The sequence below is a fragment of the Canis lupus genome, chromosome 5, assembly GCF_011100685.1.
Source record: "Canis lupus familiaris isolate Mischka breed German Shepherd chromosome 5, alternate assembly UU_Cfam_GSD_1.0, whole genome shotgun sequence".
NCBI lineage: Eukaryota > Metazoa > Chordata > Mammalia > Carnivora > Canidae > Canis > Canis lupus.
The window spans coordinates 57,088,882-57,112,285 of NC_049226.1; the positions used below are offsets into that span (position 1 = coordinate 57,088,882).

General features: G+C 55.8%; 2 protein-coding genes and 2 long non-coding RNA genes across 4 annotated transcripts in view; 1 reads left to right on the plus strand and 3 right to left on the minus strand.

Moving 5' to 3' along the window:
• Nucleotides 1–30: 30 nt before the first annotated feature.
• TMEM240 (transmembrane protein 240) lies at nucleotides 31–6,164 on the minus strand. The gene is made up of 4 exons (XM_038537620.1): nucleotides 6,108–6,164; nucleotides 5,563–5,669; nucleotides 1,027–1,235; nucleotides 31–819 (listed from the first exon to the last, which is right to left on the minus strand). The coding sequence occupies exons 1-4, from the start codon at nucleotides 6,162–6,164 to the stop codon at nucleotides 671–673; spliced, it is 522 nt and encodes a 173-aa protein (XP_038393548.1). The 3' UTR covers nucleotides 31–670.
• Nucleotides 1,038–2,416, plus strand: LOC119871891. The gene is made up of 2 exons (XR_005359785.1): nucleotides 1,038–1,207; nucleotides 1,903–2,416. It is a non-coding gene; the product is annotated as an uncharacterized LOC119871891 (long non-coding RNA).
• Nucleotides 6,165–7,236: 1,072 nt separating the features above from the next.
• SSU72 (SSU72 homolog, RNA polymerase II CTD phosphatase) overlaps nucleotides 7,237–23,404 on the minus strand; it is a 29,451-nt gene continuing 13,283 nt past the window's right edge. The window contains exons 3-5 of the mRNA NM_001252325.1: nucleotides 9,788–9,927; nucleotides 9,149–9,267; nucleotides 7,237–7,733 (exon numbers count right to left, since the gene is read on the minus strand). Of these exons, the coding sequence (NP_001239254.1) occupies nucleotides 7,632–7,733; nucleotides 9,149–9,267; nucleotides 9,788–9,927 (361 nt within the window). The 3' untranslated portion in view covers nucleotides 7,237–7,631. The remainder of the gene's footprint in view (nucleotides 7,734–9,148; nucleotides 9,268–9,787; nucleotides 9,928–23,404) is intronic.
• LOC119871892 lies at nucleotides 11,490–21,010 on the minus strand. The gene is made up of 3 exons (XR_005359788.1): nucleotides 17,970–21,010; nucleotides 15,529–15,783; nucleotides 11,490–12,679 (listed from the first exon to the last, which is right to left on the minus strand). It is a non-coding gene; the product is annotated as an uncharacterized LOC119871892 (long non-coding RNA).

Here is a 23,404-nt window from a genome sequence, read left to right on the forward strand (position 1 = left end):
AGGTTCAGAGATGAAAGAAGAGGCAGAGGCTGGAGCTTTCTGGAGAATTTACTGACCAGCAGGGGTGGGGGTCACAGTGAGGCGCCCGACCGGGGATGCCCTGGGCAGGGTGGCCACACTTGCCGCAGTGGGGCTCGGGGGCCTTATTGCTGCTAGGCTGGGGCCTCCACCAGACCCCTGCCCCCCGCCCTCCACCCCCATTGCGGCCCGCGGACGCACACGCCCCATGCACATGCTCCCGTGTGCAGACGTGGGCGCGGCCGGGGGCCGCCCCCTTCCCTGCCAAGACCCTCTCCTGGCCTCGTTTCCCTCTGCCAGGACTGGCCCCAAGAGGCCGCCGGGCGCACAGGAAACAGCCGGGTTTAAGTAACAGACGTGGGCCCGGCACAGGCGAGACTGCAGCGCGTGGGGGCGAGCAGGTGGTCCTGGCGGCCCGCACAGGTGCCCGTGCCCCCCGCCCCGGTTCCCGCGCCCCGTCCAGCCCGGGAGGCCAGGGTCCTGCCCCCAGACCGGCGGCCTTCCCCGCCCCGACCCCCTTTATAAAAAGAAGAGGAGACAGCACCTTCCGCTGGACACGCCCGGCAGCTGCGGGCGCCCTGGCCCGGGGCGGCCGTCCAGTCCCGTGTGCGTGGGCGCGTTGGCCGAAGGCCCCGCGAGTCCTGCGCGCGGCTCAGAGATGCCGCGGGCTCGGGTGGCCGTTGTGGTAGAGTTTCTGCTTCACGTGCACCATGTTGCCGGCCGCCTCCTCGAAGGGCCTGTGCGGCCGCCGGCCCAGCTCCCGCAGGCTGCACAGCTTGGGCAGCCAGGTCCACGAGCCATCTGCGGAGGGGGGCGCGGTCAGGGCGCGGCGTGTCTAAGGGGGCGTGGCTGTCCTTGGGGGCGTGTTCTGGTGGGGGCGGTGCGGGGCCGGTGCGGGGGGGCACCGGCAGGGTCTTGTGGGAGGCGGGGCCTGGACCCGTTAGCCGGGGGCGGGGCAGGGCCGGGGTGACCCCGGGGCGGGGCCCGTGCCCCGCCGCCCTCACTCACCGTAGCGCCGGCCAGCCCTCCAGGCGCGCACGGCGCAGTGCAGGACGCCGTCCATCCACACCAGGAACCAGCTGATGCAGAAGCCCAGCAGCAGCCCCAGCATGAGGTCGATCTCCTGCTTGGTGACGTTGTCGGTCACGAAGTAGTTCTCGGAGGCGTCCACCACCGACTGGTCCCCGTCGTAAGGGATCACGTAGTGGATGTGGTGCCTGGGGGCGGCAGGGCGGGCTGGCACCTGTCCCGCGGGGCGGGCGGCGACCCCGGCAGGAAGCGGCCCCCTTCGCCCGCCCTGCTGGTCCTAAAGCAGCCCTCGGGCCGAGCTGAGGTCAGGAAGGGGCCGGCGGACTCGCCCAGGCAGGGCCGGCTCACCAGGCAAGAGGCTGTCCGGGGTGTGAGGCCAGTGGTTGGAGCGAAGCGCCCGGGGGGCGGGGCGGGGGGGGGGCGCTTGCCCATGTATCTCCCTCCTCCCTCCTCTGGCGCAGGGGCTCAGAGGCGACCCTGCTGGGTCACCGCCCATTTGCTGGCCCCTGGCTCTGCCCCTCTGTCCTCCCTTCTCTGGCCCTTTCATCCTTGTCCTTTCTGCCCAAGGCCCCTTGGGCCTCTGGTCTTCCTTCTGCTCCTTCATCCTTTGCAGGCATCTCCCCTTCCTCACTTCTCTGTGGGGAGGCCCAGGGGGCTCTGCCTGGAGTCCATCTCTCACCCCCTCTCCCAGGGGGGTTCTCCTGCCCTGTCTCCACGGAGTCACATGTCTGTGGCCTGCTCTGCCACTCCTGGGATGTTCCAGCTGCCCAGGCAGGGTTCCCTGGACTCTTGCCGGTTCCATCTCCCACCAAGGCCATGCGGTGTTTCTCACCCTCCCTTCCCTCCACTGTCCAGGCTCAGGCCACGAACCCTCTGAACTGCAGAACTGTTTGCCTCTAAGGAACTCTGAATTCTCCTCACAAGGCTCCATCCAGCATCAGGCCTGTCAAGATTCCCTCCTCCTCCAAGAAGCTCTCCTGGGCCTAGAGATCCTGGGTGGGGTGGCCCCACTCAGGAGATCAGCACCCAGGACAACAGATCTGGGCCTGTCCCCACCTTGACCTCCTGTTTGGCCCACAGGAGAGCCCAGGAGAGGGACCTCTGGGTTCCACCCTTGGGTCTTGTCATCCCCGCTGGCTGCAACCCTTCCTCCTGCCTGGCAGCATGGGGACGGTTCTGGAGGCCTCCTTCCCAGAGGCCCACCTCTCATGGTCCCCTCTCCTCCCTGAGCCCCTTTGCTGGTTTCTCCACCTCTCCTGCCTGCCCCCCACCCCGTCTGCTCTGAGCTCTCGCTGCCTGTGTGGCATCTCCACGTGGGATCTACAGACACCTCAAATTCATACCTAAAAATAGCTCCTCCCTCCCCGAACCTCTTCTCCCATCTTTGCCTCAGTTAGATGCCGGCACCTCCGCCTGGTGTTCAGCTGAGACAGTCCCTATCTCCCACCACAGCCTCACAACTGGCCATGTTCCACACGCCCCCACAGGGACTGTCTCAAAAATGGAAAGCCCACTACTCCCCCAAGTCCCCTGCGGTTCCCTCCTCCAGGTGTCCCTGCACCAGCGGGTCCATGCAGTGTCTTCCTCCCGGTAGGAGCCCCGCGGGGTCGGCAGCAGGCAGGCCTCTCCTCACACCCCTCCTGCTCCTTCTGGGAACTCCTGGAGGCCATTCTGCTCAGCATGTCCAGGGTGGGACCAGTCCCAGCAGTGGGGCCATGGCCACAGCCCCACAGAGCAGAGGCCACGAGCCCTGCGGCGCAGTCAGCAAGGATGGCCCGATACCTGGCAGCCATGCTTGTCTGAGCACAGTCTGTCAGTAGCCACCAATAAGTGATGGAGAAGTATTAGTCCCCTCCCAGAATGTGCAGCAGCTGCCGGTCCCCTAGGAGTGGACACCATTCCCGACCCGTGCAAGGCCCCAATCACATGGGTGACCAGGGCAGGCAGGCCACACAGGTGCTACTAACACAGAGTCTCCACTGTCACCTCCTGCCCTACCCAGCCTTCTGGGCCCAGGACCCCTGACAGGGCCTTCCGCAGTCCTGCTGCTCCCTGCCCCCGACACACAGCTGGGGAGGCAGGGAACTTGAAGATCAAGCTGCCAAGAAGCCAGAAATGCACCTGGGGCCCTGTGAGCCAGGTGAGGCCAGGGCCCCAACCACCCCTGGTGGCTCAGGACCTCCAGAGGGTCAGAGATCACCACCTGTGCCCCCATCACTGGCCTGGCATCTGCTGTTCCTCCCGGCCCCTGCCCCTCCTCCTTCACCAAGTCAGGCCCCTGGGGGCAGGGGCTCAGGTCTCACACTTGCACACGTATTTTTATGATGTGTACATACTTGAGTCTTGCCTGGGCCACGCATGCTACCTGTGCCTGCCTGAGGTCTGATGTGTGTTGTGTATACACGCTGGCCACATGCACAAGACATGGCGTGTATACCATGGACTCAGGCCCACGAGTTCCACATGTGTGCATGTGCACACTTGCCCAGGCATGAGCACAGTGCGCATCACATGTGTACGCACATGCACGCAGTCTGGCACACAGCTACCCTCTGTGGAGGCTGTGGCATCTGCGTGGGTTTGTGTGCACGCAGACACTGCCTGCTGGCACATGTACTTCAGAGCATTCATTTACACATGTGTCCTCCGTGTAAAATTCTCCATACAGGCATGTCAAAGGCATACACATGTGCAGGCTCGCTCCACATGGCATGTGCACACATGGATAAAGTCCATTGTGGCAATTTGTGTACATGGTTTACACACATACTTCATGTGCAAAACTGTTCTCTGCAGACACACTCGCTGTGCCCACATGGAGCACAGTCTTTGCTGTATGTTGTATTTATGATATACATGTACTGTGCATACACATATATGTCAAGATATAAGAATACGTTATACACTGAGTTCACGTATCCTGTATGAAGTGATGTGGACACAGCACACATGTGGACACACACACCCAGAAACTCCACATCTGCAACAGGGGTGGCTCTCCATGATTTCTGCATCCACAGACATGCTAACCTAGCCTCAGCTTGCACTCTGTGGGCACTCATTTTACCTGAGTCCACACATACTCTGGATGCTGCATATGACGCATACATGCATCCTGGGCAAATACACTCTGCAAACACACCCTGTCTGCCCAGATGGGTCCCCAGTGTGAGGTCACAGGCACATACACGCGGGTCATTACACAATAGCCCACACATGTAAAATGTGCATTCGTCATGTCTACAGGACTAAAAGTCTGGGCCTGGTGTGTGCACACTGCCAGCCTCTAGGAGGGTCTCAGGAACACCTTGGTTTAACCTGCCCATAGTCATGGCTGTGTCGGAGGCAATGGTGCTGATCTCATGCCTTTCCTTAGTTTGGGGCTGTGTGCACCAGGAAAGAATATGGGGATCTCTGGAAAAGAGTGGCCACCCACCCAGCAAACTCTTGGTGGTTCCTGGGCAGCACACGTGAGGGTTGTTTAAACTCCCCTCTCCACCTTCCCTAATGTCTCTATGTTCTGCTCCCACCTACTGCTCTGCACCCACAGGCATGTAGCATGCTTAATGAGGCATGTAACTGTCCTGTCTCTCTTGCACACACACATACACACCCCACCCATTGTGTGCATACATGTCCCTGGAGCAGAAATACAGGCCAGGGGTGAGGAACACAGCTTCTGGGCTCATGCCCCAAGTTCCTTGCTAGCTGTGTGACCTTGGGCAAGTCCCTATCCACTCAAGCATCTTTCTGCTCTCTATTTGGTCCCAGTGTGAGGGCTTCCTGGGGGGATGGTGTGCATGCGAGTGTGTGCGTGTGCTATGTGTACGTACATGTATATGCACAGACAGTACACATATGCGCGTCTCATGAGAAGATGTTTATTTTGTACATGGACGTACAAACATGCATGGCCAGGAAGACTCCGTTGCTACATGTGCACACAGTGCATGTAGGGGGCCTGGGCTCCTCCCCCGGCTCTCTGAATGACCTTGAGCAAGCCACACCCAGCTTTGCCTCAGTTCCTCCTCCGTGCAACCAGAGGGTTGGACCAGACGCCCTCGAGGTAGGCCCTGCCCACCTTGACCTTCTGCACTTCCCTGTACCTGGCTTGCAGGAAAGTTCATGAACATTAGTGCAGGGCCTGGGGAGGATGGTGTACTCTGTGGGCACAGCCCTGCCCAGGATCCCTCCTGACACACAGGGCTGGGCTGTTGCTTTCCTGGCCTCCAGGCCCTGGACCAGGAGGCCTGGGGCCCATCCTGCCCCTCACCCTGGCAAAGGCCCTTGCACTACAGGCATTTTGGGAGGGGGTCCTAACTACTCAGGCATGCTCCCCCTCCTGGAACCGGATTGGCCAATCCCCAGGTGCCCAGCAGAGGCTGGGCAGTCCTTCCCCCGTGGGCCTAGCGCAGTCCTGCAGCCAGGCCTGCTTGGGGCTTGCCAGTGCCCCCTGGGCCCTGCCACCACCGCACATGTGTGATCACGCGTGTGCCCCACCGGGCGCGGACTCACCGGCCACAGTTGCAGTGGCAGACGCGGTCCTCGCCCCGCAGATGCGGGAGGATGTAGTTGTGGAATCGGTCCAGCAATGCGTTCATGTCCATCAAGCACGCGATGGCCTGGAAGAGCCCATGACCGGTCAGCGCGGAGGAGCGGGCCTGGCTGGGGCCCTGGGGCGTAGGGTGGAGGGGTGGGGGCGGCGCGCTGAGGCTAGGGGAGCGCAGGCCAGGGAGAGGGGTCCCCGGGGCAGCCCCAGAATCGGGGAGCTGGGGGCAGTCAGGATGGGAAGCCCAGGCCAGGATGGGGATCGCGGCGCTGCCCGGAGGTGGGGAGCGCAGCCCAGGACCGGGAGCGCAGGCCGGGATGGGGAGCGCAGGCCGGGATGGGGAGCGCGGGCCAGCCCGGGATGGGGAGCGCAGGCCGGGATGGGGAGCGCGGGGCAGCCCGGGATGGGGAGCGCAGGCCGCGCGGGCCGGTAAACAAGGCGCGGGAGGTGGGGGAGGCGGCGCGCGGGCGCGGGAGGCGGGCGCGGGCGCACGGGAAGCCCCTCCGCTCACCATCACGATCGACGCCCCCAGAATCATGAAGATCATGGTGTTCGCGCTCATGGACATCGGGCGGGGCCGGGCCGGGCCGGAGCGCCGCCCCCCGGCCCCGGCGCCCCCCCGGCCCCGGCCCGATGCTGGGCCCCCGCCGCCTCCGCAGAGGTCAGCCCGCCGCGCACCCGCCGGGGAGGGAGGCGCGGGGCGGGGCGGGCAGGGGACGCGGCCGCTCCCGGGGTCGCTCGGCCGCCCGGCCGCCGCGCTCGCCGCGCCCGCGCGCTCCGCTCCGCCCTCGGCCTCCTCCCTCCGCGCGCTCCGTGCCGCTCCGGCCTCCACCGCCTGCCCGCCCTCCGCGCCCGCCTCCCGGGAGGGGCCGCGCTGCCCGCCCCGCCCCGCGCCGCCGGCCGGACCCCTCCCCGGGGGCCGCGGGGCGGGATCTCGTCCCCATTTGGCCAGGCCGGGCCGTCGTCTCCCGCCCGGCGCCCCTGGCCCCAGGCCACGTCCCGACCAGAACGAGCAGTCCTGGAGAGGGCCCTGGGGCTCCTCCCCGGACCTTCCTCCAGGGTTTCGGGGTCGCAAGCACCTGCCTTTAGCAGAGGGCCTGCAGGGCCGCTGGGGAGCTGCCAGGGAGCTCACTCCAAAGCCATAGCCAATGGCCCAGCAAAGACCAAAGAATGCCCCACAGTGGTGGCATCCTCCCTTCGGGACTGGGCAGCCTGAAAGTCCAGGCCACTGTCCACTGCTCTCCTCAGGCTGCCCCCTGAACCCGGGAGCCTGGGGAGGAGTCCACAGCCCCAGGATGGCACATGAACTCAGGAGTCCCCGACACTTCCCCATGGAGACCTGAGGTTTTCCAAAACCTCTGGAAGTCAGGAGGGGTCATGGGGAAGTGAGGGGACATCTGATACCGGCCCCAGAAGCTGCCATAGGAGAAGGGCTCCATGCTTCCAGCAGTCCTCGTGGGCAGCAGGACCTCAGGGTACTGCTAGGAAGTCAGGGCCCCCACAGGCTCAGGGTCCCACCTCCCAACTTCAGAAATGGTGTGAGTGGCAGGGTCAGGCCCAGGGGTCCCTCCAGAGGGCCCAGGCCAGCAGGACCAGGCCAGAGCAAAGACAAATGGCAACATCAACTTATTGGACCACTGTTAAATTCTTTCCTAGTAAGACCAAGCCCATTGCTTTATTCAGATTATTTGTACATTACAGCATGTTTGAGGGTGGAACGAAGGAGCCACAATGAAGCCACAAATGCATGGGGGAAAGGTACTAGAAACCGTTGTTTACTGTTTTGGTTAAAGAAAAAAAAAACTTTATAATCAACATCCCACTCGTTAAGTCAAAGCGGACAGAGAAACTTGATTGTTTTTAATCTGGCATTTATGTGTAGCTTTGCGTTTCATATGTACAATTTATTGGGTACTGCTACCGTCGGCCGGCAGAATACCTAAAGGTAAAAACAAATATCAGGAGGGAAAAAATATTAACAAAAGGAAGCTCAACAAGGCGCTTCAGGAGGGGGCGGCGCGCCAGGCCAGGCGGCTCAGTAGAAGCAGACCGTGTGCAGGAAGGCTCTGCCACTCTTCTCCTCGAACTCCTGAAGCAGCTCGTCGATCTCGTTCTCCATGTCCTCCGTGTGCTGAATCTGGAGGGAGCACACAGGCCGACTAGAGCAGGTGCAGAGGTAGGGGCGCCCCCGTGGGCACAGCCGGGGCTGGGGGTTTGGTCTATCACCGCTGAGCTGCCTCCCACCTGTCCTGGGGCCGTCCTGGGCCCTGGAGGCTCCTTCTCACCCACCCCAGGCCGCGGCCTGAGGATGGAGGGTTCAGGATAGTTGCACCCCGAGGCACAGAGCGGCTGCCCCAGGACGTGACCTTTGGAACTTCACAGACCCCCTGCCCACACTCTGCAAAGGTAGTCGCCTGCTAGGGCACTGAGTGAGAAAGCTGGCCCATACCCTTCAGTGGCCTCCACCCACTAGCTGTCACTACCATCCCTCCAGGTTGTGAGATCCATATGTGTGTGCAGATATGGCCAGACATCCCCTGGTGGCGAACCACTGCCCTAAAGGAGCAAGTGCTGCCGATGGACAGCCCAAGGATGATTCAGGGCTGGTATGGGCTGGACGGCGGCTGAGGCTGGTCATTGGCCCCAGGCCTAGCCTGTAAGCAGTGCCTCTCTGATGTGAAGAGCAACCCCTCTGTAACTTGTTTCTAATCAGGGTGACCCAAATGGAAGTCACGTGTGCAACTTCTGGGACATGTGTCCCTCTTCAGCCCTTTCTCTTGCGTGGTGGCCAGAACAAAGGCACAACTGCTAGAGCTTCAGCAGCCACGCTGGGCCATGAGGCATCTTGGGAACAGAAGCTGTTCTGGGCGCAACAACATGAAAGCAGGACCTGGGCCCCTCACATGGCAAATGAGTCCAGGCCCACCTGTCTCTGGACTTCTTGGTAAGCCATCTGTCTCCCTCATTTTTCTGTCACTCAAAGTCAGCTGACCTAAATGCAAATCTCCCAGGAGGAAAACAGTATAGGACATATGGGTCTCTTCCTGGGTAGGTCCCTAGGTCCTTTTGTCGTATCTAAGAGGAAATGTTTTTGCTCTGAGCACAGCTGCACAGCAGCTGCAAAGCCCCCATGATTTTCTACACAAGGGAGGATACCCAGGGCCACTGGGGGGAAGTCCAAGGACTGATCGGTCCTGAGGGTGAAGAGGAGCACATTACAGCATCCACGGAGCTTGGACACCACCTCTGGGGCCCCTGGGCTCTGCCAGATATGACTAGGGTTTTGGCAGAAGCTCTTATGGGCACACACGGCCAGACTGAGCAGGGCACTGCATGACCATCAAGCAAACAGAAAGCATAGGGGGCAAGTTAAGCCAAAGCCGTTTGGTCGATATGCAAACCTGTGGGCAGCTCTGCATCTACTTGGGTTTTAGTATTTGAAAGTAAGTCAAACGTGAGCACAAATGGAATCGCATGATAGCCCCTTTCCTGGTAAAATCGTGTGTCAGGAGGAGAGGGTCCTGGGCCCAGGAGCAGGTGCAGGATACTCACACACTGGCACAGCTCACAGATGAGGAATGCCCCCAGGGTGGCCTCCTCGTGGTTGTCCTGAATGTCCACATTGATCACGTGCACCGGCTGGCAGGTCTCCTGCTCTCTGGAATTCAGATCTGACAGGAACAAGATGACACAACTGTCAGAGGCCTCGGAACCAGGTCACAGGAGGGCAAGGGGCCACCGGCTCCAGCCGCCTCTGGCCTTGGGGTGATAAACCAGGCTGAGGACTTCCTTCCTGAGAAGGAGACTCACACTGAACACCGTATAACTCAAGGAAACATGGTGATTCTCGACCTCGTCTCACGAACAGCCAGGCTGTCCTGGGGGAAAGCATCCCAGAGCATTTCACTCATGAAAAACCAGTCCCCTGGTTCCTCCACTTCACACATACTCTTCCTGTGCCCCAAAGACCTTAAAACCTGCACCACAGAGTCAGCCCACACACTGGTGCTCTGCTCCGATGCATGTGGCCAGCCAGAGGCCACGGAGGCAGGAGAGTCCCAGCCACCTCACTACGGCCATACCCACCTTCTCAGCCCACAGGAACCAACAGATACGTCAGGGCAGCCACGGTGACCGTGATGGGCAGAGATGAGAGCCCAGGCACGGGGCACACTCAGTCTGGGGCCTTACCTTCTACCACCTGATCGTACACTCTCTCTTCACAGGTGAGGATCAGATCGAACAGGTCTCTGCAGTTCTGGAACCTTTCTGGCCGAGGCTTGATCCTCTTATTTCTGTCCAACATATGTAAGATGCCATTCTGCGTATAGCTAAGTGCTAGAGTCAAGGAACTTTATAAAGACTTTTATCAATCCCAGCCCAGTGCCTCAGTGTGAGCGCCAGCAGGGCCGCCAGGCCCCTCTCCAGCAGTGCATCAAAGCAGTGGAGGGGTTGAGGCAGTTCTGGGGAGCAGGCCGTGCCTGTCCCCAGGGTCCTGCAAAAGACAAGCCAGTGGGGGAGGTGCTCACTCTAGGCCCTGCAGACTGGCCCTGAGCAGCATGTACTTGCTCCCCTCAGCCTGCCAGGCTGGCTGCAGCCCTCAGACCAATGTTCTCTAGAAAGCAGACCTGGTGTCTGCAACCTTTGCTTATCTTTCTGTAACCTGCTGCTCTGACTCCTCTTGAAGCAACTTGGTGACCATTCCCACTGAACACAAGCCCTTCAGCAGAGACAGTCAGTCCCCCAAGGGCTCAGTTACAGTGGTACCAATAAGATCTGGAGACCACTGAAATAGGGAACTTCTGAGAAAGAAGTGGGCACAGGGGGAGAAGCCCAGGTCAGCTGGGAACAGAGAGTGAGAGTGGCCCCAGCCCAGAGTCCCTCAGAGCTGAGGGGATGCACAGGCCCCAGAGCAGGTGTTACCCTTACCCATCCCCAGTGGCCCTGTCTATACTCTGGGCCCTAGGGACAGGGTTCATCGCCCCCAAGGAACTGGGCCAAGGGCCCTCAACATGCACACATAGCCCATGGTCTCTAAAGGTCCTTCTAGACAGCTGGGGATCAGCATCTCCTTAATCCTATTCAAGAGACACAGACTAGCTGACCGAGGACTTCTGAGCAAAAGGTTTCATGGCTTTCCTAGATTTTAAATTGTAACAATTTACTTAAGCTATTACTGAAAACACATTTGCCTACCTTTTTGGACAGTGAAAATGGCTTCTAGAATATATTCAAATGGTCTAAGAGTGTTAAGTTGAAAAGACACTTGACTATTAGCTGAGAGGGCTCTGGCTCCTGATCATCTCCCATGTGCTTGTCCTGGTGGCTGCTGCCTGCACCTCCCTGCTCCGCCCCAGTGGCTGTACTGCTCCATGGTCAGGTAGCACATGGTCCTTCAAATGCTTAGCATTGAAGTCCAGGGTAAAGAATGGCTTAGGGGAGGCCAATGTGTCAGAGCAGGATGGGCAGAGGCAGCTCAAGCATTCAGAACAGCCTGTGATCCTGCTCCCTGTACACTGGCCAAGCAGATGAAGACTCTGGACCTCTATCATGTCCTCAGAGACAGACCTGCCATCCAGCAGAGCACAGCTCTGGGACCCACTGTAGCTCCCAGGAATCACCCTTGAGGAGGGATGGCCAGCCACCAGGCACTCCAAGGCCTCACACAACTATTCCTCCTCTATGTAAGCCTCAATTATTGATGTAAAGAAAAACAAATGAAACTAGGATTCATGTCATTAAGGAAAAAGTGCTTAGTTCAGGGATCAAACCCTAACCTTTATCAGCGTTATGAGGGATGTGGTAACTATTTCCTGGCAAACATCAGAAGACGCAAAGCACAGGCTGGGCCAAGCAGGAAGTGCGCAGCAAGGAGCCCTGGACACAAACCCACCTGTAGCTCCGAGTCACAGGGAACTGGAGCCCCATTGGAAACCTCACCAGGACAGGACAGGACGTGAAGGAACAGAGCAAGGCTGAAGCACAGCTGGTCACAGAGGGTCCCACTTCTGGAGGAAGGCCCACCTCTGCATGGGTAGAGAGGGCAGTGAGACGCTGTATCACATCATCCTGGACGGCTGCCAGCCAATCCCAGAGGCAGGATGGTGCCTCCAGTGATGGCAGAGCAGCAGGCGAGTCTCACCTCCTGAGAAATGAGCTCCCTTGACTGGCTGGGCAACCGGGTTCCTAGGTGGCTGAACGCATAGAATGTGGCATGTGGGCACCCACTCTCCCTAGCACCCTGGCCCAAAGTGCCCCAGGATCAATCAGGGGACCTCTTCACAAAGCTCCAACCTGCAAGTGAACCCCAAGATACTTCTGGAAGGCAGAGGAAATGGGGATGAAGCCACTGAGATGCCGAGTGAAGTCCCATCACCTTGCCCTGCTGAGTCACATGGTCTGAGGCCAAGAGGCCACCATGCACTCCCAGCTCACCCCTGTTTCGTTCACTCCTAGCCCAGGCCTTCAGAAGACACCTGTCTTTACTGTTCTCACCTGCAACAGGTGAAGGCAGCAGGTGTGTCCGTCTGTACTCCCACCCCCCCCCAGCTGCAAGGCCAGCACAGATGCGGGGGTGTACCTTGAGGGTGGGAGGGCCCAAGGAAGGATCACATTGACCACTCCACGGTCTTAACCATCACATAGACCCTCCAGACCGTGCCAGCACAGAGCACGTGATCTTTAAAAGCTATTATGTCAACATTTGTGTGTAGGCCAAACGAAACCTAAGGGCAAGCTCACCAGATGCAGGAGGGAAGACACGTCCTTGGAAAGAGAAGTGGGAGATGAGAAAAGACACAAGCAGCCACAATAGATCTGTCTTCTCTGCAAAGCTGAAACACAAGTCCCGTGGAGCAGAGATGGACAGGGACCTGAGGGTCGGGGGGGCAACCTGGTCGCAGGCCCCATGTCCAGGGTCAGCGTACCCCAGGAGGCCAGGCTGGAGGCGCCTGGGAAGGCTGTCCTTCTGGACTCGGCATCTGTCCTGCACACTTGCTCCTGTCCTGAGAGCTGAGGCATGTTAGTCTAGTTCTGATTCAGGGCAACTGTTCCAACATCAGGTTCCGCTTCAACCACAGTGTTCTTGGTACAAGAAAGAGAGATTTAGCCAGATGTTTATCTCTACAGTGATTCCCCCAAAACACGGACTTCAGCAGCCCATCTAATGGACATGAATGCTGGGTCCTCCAGAGACAGGCCCTCACCCCAAAGGAAGCATGTGGAAGCCCGTTTCCATGCAGAGGATGCTTGGCTTGCTGTTCTGGGAGGAGGGTGTTGGAAGGGACAGAGGGAGCAAGGCCCATGCCTGTGGAGCCCACCTGCAGAACCCTGGCTCAAACCCGAGGTTTCCACAAAGGAGGTGGAGGGGAGGCAGAGGGTTAATCTAAAGGCAAACAAGCGAGATGAGCAGAAGAGCCGTTTCCAGAGCAAGGAAAGGTGCTGGCAAAAATCCGAACGAGGGACCCGATGCTCACCCTCCAAGGTCATGGATTTACTGTGGAGCCACGTTGAGGCAGGATCTGCTCCCCTTGGCTCTGCCAGTCCTGGCTGGACAGAGGCACTTGCCAAGGACGGGTGAGCACAGCTCAAGCCTCATTTCCCCCACAAATGTCACAAACCAAACATAAAACAAAGCCAGGTAAGACAGGGTTGGGACAGCGAGGACAGAGCAGGGTCTCTGAGTGGAAACCACCTCAGAGGGTGACGGGCACCCAGTTGAAAAGGGGCTTCAGAGCAAAGTGGCCTCACAGTTCTTGCCGATAGGGGCAGGAACACAGGGCAACACCACCCAATGGGCCCCACGTATTCCCTCTTAGCAGCCAGGGAAGTTGAAGCTTCACCATGGGCCAGCAGAGCCAGACAGAGGCGCACGGGGCTCCCCTCACACCTTCCATAGGGGTTAACATGCTCCTGGCGGCTTGTCAGGCCCTAGTTTGACCAAATGCTGCCCACACTTCCCTAATGGAGATGCCGGGGGAACGGATATGAGGACACCCTGGGAGGTTATCAAGGTCTGCTGTCCCCAAAGCCAGCCAATGCCTCATTCAGGTCTTTCCACTTTCTGACCTTGGAGGTAAACCTCAATCCTGTGTAGCGGAGGATCCCTGAGAGTGGGCCACACAGAGAACCTGTTCATCTTTTTGAATCCTGTAATCTAGTTTTACTTCCAATTTTAGGCTTGATCAAATAAACTATAAGACATGGAGCAAGATTTCTTATTCGGAGACCCAGGGACTCTCTGGGGCAAGATCTTCAGAGGCTGCCTAGCTCAGGAATGCCTGTGTCACCCATCCTGCAGGGTGGGCCCTGGGAGCCAGTCGAGACACAGCAATGGGAGTGGGTGATTTTGAAGAGGCCACCACCCCGCTGAGCGCAGGCCCATGGTCCTGAGATGGACAATAGCCAGCTGCACACCAGGAGGGGACTGGAGCTTCTGAAAGCCCCCCACCCCACCCCACCCCCGAGGCTCGAGGACAGAGCACATGAGGATCAGCAAGGCCATGCTCCTGGGAAGCCCAGGGCAATCTCTCAATCCCAAATCTACCATGAGGGACAGCCCCCAGTCAGGAGCCCTTCTTTCTCTTTTCTGCTGGCCTTCCTACCCCTGGGGCTTCCCTCTGGATTGTGCGCCACACGTTAAGTGGGGGAGATGTCCAGGGAGCCCCCTCCATGCAGCTGGAACCTTGCAGGCTGCTCCCCTCAGCAGGAAATGGAGTCTCCCCACCCCATCTCAGGATTATGCAGCAGGAACACTTCTGCCTTCACTTCAAATCAGGGCCAATGGAGGAGTGAACGGAGCCAGCCTGTGGCCCAGCGAGGTCTAGCATTCGGTGAACACATGGGCGGGTGCCCTCCCTGACCCCTGGGCCACACAGTATGCGCAAGATGGTCTGCTCTGAGCCCACTCAGGGGGTGCCCGAGCCCACACACTCAGGGCCAGACACTGCAGGGGGTCTCCAGTATCACTGATAATCTGTTTTAACAAAACCTCCAGGGTTTAGTTTAAGGCCTCATTAAAACAAAAACCCAAGAACCACAGGCACTGGCCACCAGAGGTCAGGACAGGCGCACTCCTGCCTCCATGGGAACCTTTCAGGTTAATTTTATGTTAAACAGCCCACGCCCCCAGACAGAACACCCAAGAACACACTGGATCCTGCAGAGGCAGAAGTAGTAGAAGTGGCAACAGGAAACCGCCGTGTTGCACACTCGGCACCTCCTAGAGAACACAGCCCCTGAGAGCCTGCCAGAATATGTCAACAGCACCATTTTTAGGCACAAGTGTTACTTATAGGAAAAAATAACATTAGGAAAGCAAGCCTTGAGGTTTGCATGTTCCCAGTGTGGGGAGCAGAGGCTCCCCGCGGGCACCAACCTGCAACCCCACAGTGCGAACGCTCTAAATGGCGACACAGCCCTGGGAGGCAAGGCTGTGGGCAGCAGGGGCAAACAGCAGAAACGGCAGAGCAGAGGCACCCACAGTGCACAGAACCACAGTAGCAGCCCAGTCACTTTCGCCAGGCTAATGTGTGGGAAAGGAGACATTTGTATTTATAATCATACTGTGCATGCCCCCAGGGCGTGCCCAAGTTGGACCATCCCCTCAAGTCGCAGCCGACACTTGCTGGCTGCTCTCGCCCTGCACACTTGGGCCGCTGCACTACAGGGCACCGATAGCCTCTCCTCCACAAGTGGTAGGTGTGGGCAGCAGTCGGCCCCTAGCCTCACTGGGGACGTTTTCGGTTCTGAGGTGTGGGGTCGCTCTCAACTTGTCGGATTGATCAGCACTCAGGATGCAGAAAAATGCTGCCCTCAAGTGCCTAACCTGATACTTTGCAAGTTGTGCTGCTTGGAACAGATGCTTCTGGAAAGTGCGTGCTTGCCCTGTGTGGACAGAATGCATCACACGCAGCACAGGAGCTTCTGCTCACCTCAAATTCATCTGCATGAAGCATCAGTGGACTGCAGAGCAGATTAGGCCATCCCATTTCTTCAAAGGAAACACGCCCTTTTGAACAGCGTTTGGCAGGACAATTCTTTGGATCCTTCATGCCAGGGAGGGCAGTGAGGTCAAATTTCAGGACCTGGCCTGGGGCTCTTCTTGCCTTAGCGACACCAAGGGTCTCCCTCTGGCCACTGTTAAGTCGGCTTGATGTGAACAGATGACAAGGATCCATCATAATGCACTGTCCAGCAAAATTAGATAAAAAACTGCATTCACTGCCCCTTCATGTGTGTTTTTAAACTTTTTTAAAAAAGATTTTATTTATTCATGAGAGACACAGAGAGAGAGGCAGAGACAGGCAGAGGGAGAAGCAGGCTCCGTGCAGGGAGCCCGATGTGGGACTTGATCCCAGGTCTCCAGGATCACGCTTTAGGCTGAAGGCGGCACCAAACTGCTGAGCCACCGAGGCTGCCCTCATGTGTTTTTAAAGTAGACTATAGGAAAGCCTGGGTCGCTCAGTGTTTGGGCATCTGTCTTCGGCTCAGGGCATGATCCCAGGGTACAGGGATCAAGTCCCACATCGGGCTCCCAGCATGGAGCTGTTTCTCCCTCTGCCTGTGTCTCTCTCATGAATAAAATCTTAAAAAAAAAAAAAAAAAAAAAAAAAAGTAGACTCTACACCCAACATGGGGTTCTAAGTCTTCACCCCAAGATCTAGTCACATGCTCTACTTACTGAGCCACCCAGGCGCCCCACCCCCCTCCTTAATCTTGGTTTAGGACACAAACCTACCCCCATCTGTTCAATTTTATAAAACTTTCAACCTCAGGGGCCTGGGTGGCTCAGCTGGTGAAGCGTCTGCCTTCAGCTCAGGTTGTGGTCCCAGGGTCCTGGGATAGAGTCCTGCATCCAGCTCCCTGCTCAGTGGGGAGTCTGCTTCTCCCTCTGTCACTCCCTCCCTGCTTGTGCTCTCTCTCAAACAAATAAAAAAATTTAAGAAAAAAATTTAACCTCAAAACAAAAAGCTGAGACTGAATATGAATTTTAGTGAAACTTTCTGAAATTTTAAGATTTAAAGTTATGAATTCATCTGCAACATGTTTTGCCTTTTTTTTTCAACATGTCTTTTCTACATAAATGGTTCAAAACTGGACTAAATCCCAAGCATCACGTGGAGAGGAAGACTGAGCCCAGCAGGATGGACACACACCACACTGCTGCTCTCTGGAAAGTGTCTGCCATCCGTGTGGACAGAATGCGTGGCAACACACAGAGCTCTGCTGTCAGAGAATGGTTTGCAACTCCCCCAACGCCTGATATTACTGCAACTGAGTAGGAAGAAAAAAATAAAACGACTCCTCTTCCTCAGAAATTCTAGTTACTTAGTGATTTAAAGAAAAATAGTTGTCATCACAAAATTGAAGAATCTTAAAGAAAAAAAGGTAAGCCAAAAGCAGGAACAGGACACAGTAACGAGACAAAGCCTAGGTTGGTCCTTGAGCTGAAACCGGCCCTGCCTTACTCTGCCAACATCCTCCCCTGCCCCTTGCGCAGCTTCCACACTGTCCAAATGATGCATTTTGTGCAACAAACCTGTCTGCCTCAGAGGGAAGAATCGGCCCAAACAAGAAGCCAATGGTCACTGGAAACCAACCCACCTGCCCCCAGCAGGACTGCTCATGGGGACCAGCAGGAGTAGCCTGATCCACAGACCCCTAAGGAGACAGACGGGGGGGGGGGGGGGGGGGGGGGGGGGGAACGTGCGGCCAACACGGCAAGGCTCAGCGAGGTTCCCTGTCTGCAGGAAATCCTGCTGAGCATCTCCCACTAACTGGGATGTGTCCAGAACTGCATGCATGAAATGTGGCCGGGGGGGGCTCTTCCTCATAAAGACCTGGAAATCTTCCTCTTGGGGGAAACGGTGATGCCCCATGTGCCCTGAGTGGGGCAGGAACCAGGCCCTCCCTGAAGGTGCTGACAGTTCTGTCAACTCTACAGGACATGTGTCCTCACAGGCACTCTGATGAAGCCCCTTGTTTTATGGGTTACACACCCACTGGGAGCCACACTTGGACACATGGCCGGGAGCATCTGCTGGCAACACAGCTGGGGCAGGGTGATGCCCTGATGTGGCACCTATGCTCCAAACTCTCATAGTCAGTACCAAGGGAGACACAGCTAGACCAGTGTCTTTACTCAGGACTCTCTCTATGGGCACTCCACCCCCAAGGTTGGTGGGACTGTGGGGACCCCTGGAACCCCAGATCCATACCTCCTGCTCAGCTTGGTGTCTCCCTGGAGCCCTCCTACTCAACCCACTCCTTGCCCCCTGCATGTCCATCCTGGGCAGTCTCCCCAGCCCTGGGAAGAGGACACATTCCCACATGCCCATCAAGCCCACCTCCATCAGAGCTCATGGCAGCTCACCTGGATTCCATCCAGTGCTGGCAACGTGCATAGGCTGGCACCAACTCCGAGTTTCCATTCAGGGCAGAGAGGCCAAAGGATACTGCACATGTGACTCCCTGAGAAGCAGGCCAAGTGCTACCATGCAGAGGACAAAGAGGAAGGCCCAAGTAAAGGAATTCAGACCACCCCTAACCCACAGGGCCACAGGAGACACCATTCAGCCCATATTTTCAGAGAAAAGCACTAAAAAGCATTTTGGAAGCAAGGTTTCTTACAGCTGCTCTTAAACTAGCAAGCTGTAGGCTGGAGTGACGCACAGCAGCCTCATTACAGCCCCCAGGGTCTCGTGCTCCACAGGTGTCACAGTGGCCAACCACACCGAGTAGCTCTATCCCCCTTCCTTCCTGTCGTGAGAGGAAAACAACACCTGGAGTCTGAGCCTGGTGCTTCAGGGAATTCACAGGCTTGGGGCCAATCTGGGGCTGTTGCAGGTCTTCACAATACAAACACAGCCCATCAGGCATCACAGGGAGGACTGGTACGCAGTGGGCGGGAGCCTGACAGAGCCCTTGGCACACTTTGGGGAGACTGAGAACAGCAAACAGCAAATGGCTTTAAGCCTGGGATCTTCTGAAAGGGCTATGGGGACAGCTGGAATCCTGGAAATCCTGGAACCACGCCTTGAGAACCACTACATAAAAAGCTTTCAAGCTAGGACTTCTTTACATATAGTAAGAAATAAATTCATTTTGGAAATCAAAGTAGTTTTTGCAAAGCACGCAGGCTGCACACACAAGAACCCAGGAACTCCTGGAGGAATTTCAGGTAGCTCCTGAGCCACTGGAGCCCAAGCCAACTGTTTCCCCAATATGAGGCTCGGCAGCCAGGAGTCCTGGCCCGTCTACAACACCCTCTTCCCACTACCCTTGAGGTTATTAGGCAAAATGAAACCACCAGCATGATTCACGTCATGTAGCCCACTTTCAACACACCTGGTGTCAGCATCTCACCTACCGTGGGCTGGGAAGACCAGGTGTGTTCCTGGCCCTGGGCAAGTTCTGGAAGCAGTGGGCGAGGTCAGTGTGGTTCTGTTACACCTAGATGCACCAGTCCCCCCGGCCGCTACCCCAACCAATCGTCTCTTTTCAACATCTGGCATCTCCACACAGTGGCGGTTCTTCTGCCTCCTCTGTAGTATCTTAAGGCCATGATTTATATTTTAGGTACAAGTGCTTTTCTAAAACCTGAAAGCTTAAATATCAGCAACACTAGATCGGTTTCTCTAGAAATCAGTGTTTGGCTTAGGGATATGCTCATTTGTTAAACAGATACACACTACTTTCAAAAGCTTCTAAAAACATAGCTGCCAACTGACATGAAATTAGATAAGGTCCAATACAGCAGAAGTATTGCTGTCCAATATGCCCCAGTGTGGTGAGCCATATGGGCAGCCAGGGACCACAGGCAAGGTGAGCAGGCCAGGATGTGGCTAACGGAGCAGAACCTGAACCCACAGAGGCAGGTCAAAAAGCACAGGCATGAGCAGAGCTGTGGGGACCCAGCGGCCAGGCACAGAAGGGGAAGGCATGCTGAGCTTGAAACAAAAGCCTCCCCCCAGGGGCCCCCAAAAAAGAAAAAGGCTAGTAGCCCCACTGCAGAACTGGCCTCAGGGAGGACAGGCTCCCCTTGAGCTTCTGTGTCCACTGGCCTGGATCCAGGACAGAGGTCAGCAAGCTGTGGGGACCTACAATCGTAGAAATTATTTTTATTTTCAGCTTTTACTGCAACACAAGAAAATGCGCGCAGAGATTGGTCTATAGCTGGAAAACATCGAGGTGAGGGGCGCCCCCTGCAGGCAAAAAATCCAAGTATGACTGACTCCAAAACCTCACTGAGACCAAAGGTCCACTAACAGTTTGTATATGTCATATACTGTATTGTTGGAATAAAGTTAAGCTACAGAAAAAAAAGATGTTAAGGAAATCAAGAGAAGAGACAAAGCATTTACAGCACTGGACTGGATCATCAAGAAAATCTGTGTATCAGTGATCCATGTCACTCAGGGTCACTTGCACACAAACATTAACCCAAGGCCTAAAGTGTGAGAGGATGAAAATGAGTGTGTGGTTTAAAGAAAGCCCAACTGCTAAGGTTAGGACAATAGCTGGAGAGAAATCAGACACGTCTGCTGGATACAGGCTCACACCAAGTGTCTCCTAATTATGTGGACAAAGGACCCAGGAAATGTTAATTCTACCTGTGTTTCCAATCAGTTTAGGGAGCAAGCGGTCACCCGTATTAAAAATGTCACTGGGGACGTGTGGGTGGCTAGGTGGTTGAGCTTCTGCCTTTGGCTCCTGATCTTAGAGTCCCAGGATGGGGTCCCGCATCGGACTCCCTGCAGGGAGCCTGCTTTTCCCTGTCTCTGACTCTGTGTCTCTCATGAATAAATAAATACAAATTTAAAAAATAAATTTTAAAAAGTCACTGACGATTAGAACTGCACATTTACCTGCTTTTTAGACAAGTGATTTTAAGTGACTTTGTAGTTCACAAAGTGGTCATCTCCTGAGAGGTTTGAAGTGGGCATCTAACTTGAATTTCTAAGACCCCATCGTGCCTCCTGTAGACACTGTAGCCCTCATCCCAGAGACACCCCACAGAGCCCCATGATCTGGGCATGAGGCCCCACCCCAGCCACTCTGACAGGTAGAAGGAACTATATTGTCGTTCCAGTGAGGGTCCTCAGGCAAGCTGATGGTTCAGCTGCAGACTCCGTTCATTAAGTGATGGAGAGCCTGGGGCAGCTCCAGCCCAGCACACAGCTCCATAGGTAAAGGACAAAAACTGGAAGCCTCCACCACTCTACCCTGGGAGCTTCGCTAAAGCCCACAGGGCAAAACACTAAGTTTAAGGCTGCTTTGTATTCAAAACAACTTCAAGGCAAAGGAAGAAAAAAGTTAAGGTTAAGAGAAAAAAATTATAGGGATCCCTGGGTGGCGCAGCGGTTTAGCGCCTGCCTTTGGCCCAGGGTGCGATCCTGGATCGGGATCGGGATCCCGGGATCGAATCCCACGTCGGGCTCCCGGTGCGCCTGCCTTTGGCCCAGGGTGCGATCCTGGATCGGGATCGGGATCCCGGGATCGAATCCCACGTCGGGCTCCCGGTGCATGGAGCCTGCTTCTCCCTCTGCCTGTGTCTCTGCCTCTCTCTCTCTCAATTTGTGTGTGACTATCATAAATAAATAAAAAAAAAAAAAGAGAAAAAATTATATTTAAAAATAGACAGTGTGGGGGCGCCTGGGTGGTTCAGATGGTTAGGAGTCTGCCTTCAGCTCAGGTCATGATCTTCAGGTCCTGGGTTCAAGCCCTGCATCAGGCTCCCAGCTCAGCAAGGAGTCTGCTTCTCCCTCTCCCTGCTGCTCCCTCTCCAATGAATAAATAAAAAAATCTTAAAAAAAAACAAAAACAAAACAAAACCGGTTTGATCCTCACGAAAGCCAAGACATGGGTGAGCCCTGCAAACATGATGGGAGAATCCTGCTCCAGAAGACCACATGTTGCAGGACTCCATGTATAGAAATGTTTGGGAGAGGTAAACCCTGAGACAAAAGGTAGACCAGGAGTTGCCAGGGGACAGGGGGTCATGGGGGGATGGATGACAATGTCCTAAAATCTGGGTGGGGGGGATGGGGTAACTGGGTGACAGGCATTAAGGAGGGCATATGGTGGGATGAGCACTGGGTGTCTTATACACTGATGAATCACTGACATCTACCTCTGAAACTAATGATACACTATGTTAATTAACTGAATTTTTTTTTAAAAGTGGACAGGGACACCTGGGTGGTTTAGTGGTTGTGCATCTCCCTTTGGCTCAGGCTGTGATCCTAGGGTCCTAGGATCAAGTCCCCCATCGGGGTCCCCACAGGGAGTCTGCTTCTCCCTCTGCCTGTGTCTCTGCCTCTCTCTCTCAAGTAAATAAAATCTTTAGAAAAAAATTAGGGGCGGCCCGGGTGGCTCAGTGGTTTAGCGCTGCCTTCAGCCCAGGGCCTGATCCTGGAGACCGGGAATCGAGTCCCGCATCGGGCTCCCTGCATGGAGCCTGCTTCTCCCTCTGCCTGCGTCTCTGACTCTCTCTCTCTCTCTCTCTGTCTCTACTAAATAAAAAATCTTAAAAAAAAAAAAAAAAAGATTAAAAAAATAGAAAAAAATTAAAAAAAAATTTAAATAAAATTGTAAAATGTCTTAAAATCTACCATAGACATGGCTGCACAACCCTGTAAAATACACTAGTGCCCACAGTGCACTTTGCCTGCTCCACAGATTCCCCCCAACACTGCTCTTCTGTAAAAAACAAACGGTTCCCCTCATCAGACATTTCTGTTTGTCTGGAGAATCAGGTGAACTTGGATTCCCTGTACTACTGGTAGATAATCCTCACAGGGAACTGGTAACCAGCCCAGCCTAGCTTCACTAACTGGTTTAGGGTTAGTTTAACACGGTTTCCATCCCAACTAGCATCCCTGGCCCCCAGACCTCCCAGGGGCAGGTCCTGCAGGGACCACAGACCCATGCTTGGCCACTCAAGTGTCACCTGTCAAGAATCTGAGGCAGGAGGCCCACCCTGCCCGCAGACGGAAAACCACCTACAAAGAGCCAAATATTTTAAGAAATAATGTGCTTTTACACAAATAGGACCACTGGCCAAAACTTACTAAAGCTTAATAACCTCAGGGTCCCTTCAGCATCCTAGTTCCTGACTCAGCCCCAGGAGTGCTTCCCCCCACCACAGCCCCCCCACCCCCATCACTCAGCCTCACCGCCAGGCTCCGCCAACCAGGTGCGACTAGTTTCCTCCTGTCATGTCACTCTCTCCCTTAAAAAGTAGAACATTTAGTGGATGTGCTTTATCTGCAGTTTACACCCTAAAATACTTTTCTAGCTTTCCACTTCAGGTTATAACCATCACTTCCACAAAAGCCCCGGTATTCTAGCTTACAGACTTGGCTTTTTGCACATATCTGCTTGTATCTTATGCCAACTGGGAAGCAACCAAAACGCCAGGCCTCCCAGCAGCTGGATATGTGTCCCCAGCTAGTCAAGTGTTCCCCTCCTGTGTTCTCAGGGCACCTCCAACACCAGACATGTGACCCCCCAATACACAGCTGATCCTCCTCCACCACCTCCTACCTCTGCTCCCCTCATACATGAAAGACTTGTGCCTCTGTCCCCAGAGTCTTGCCAGTGTGCACCGTGACACGCCTTCCTGGAGCAGATGACCCTTCTTTACTGGCCCAGGGCTGTAGTTAGGTGAGCTAAGCACCAAGCACAGCACCTTTCCTAGAAGACAGATATTCCACCCAAGTGAAGTCAATAAACCAAAAAAGGAGTTTCTCCCAGAGCTTTGCAAGGTACAATCAAAAGGGGAGATCTAAAGTTGACCTTCCTACA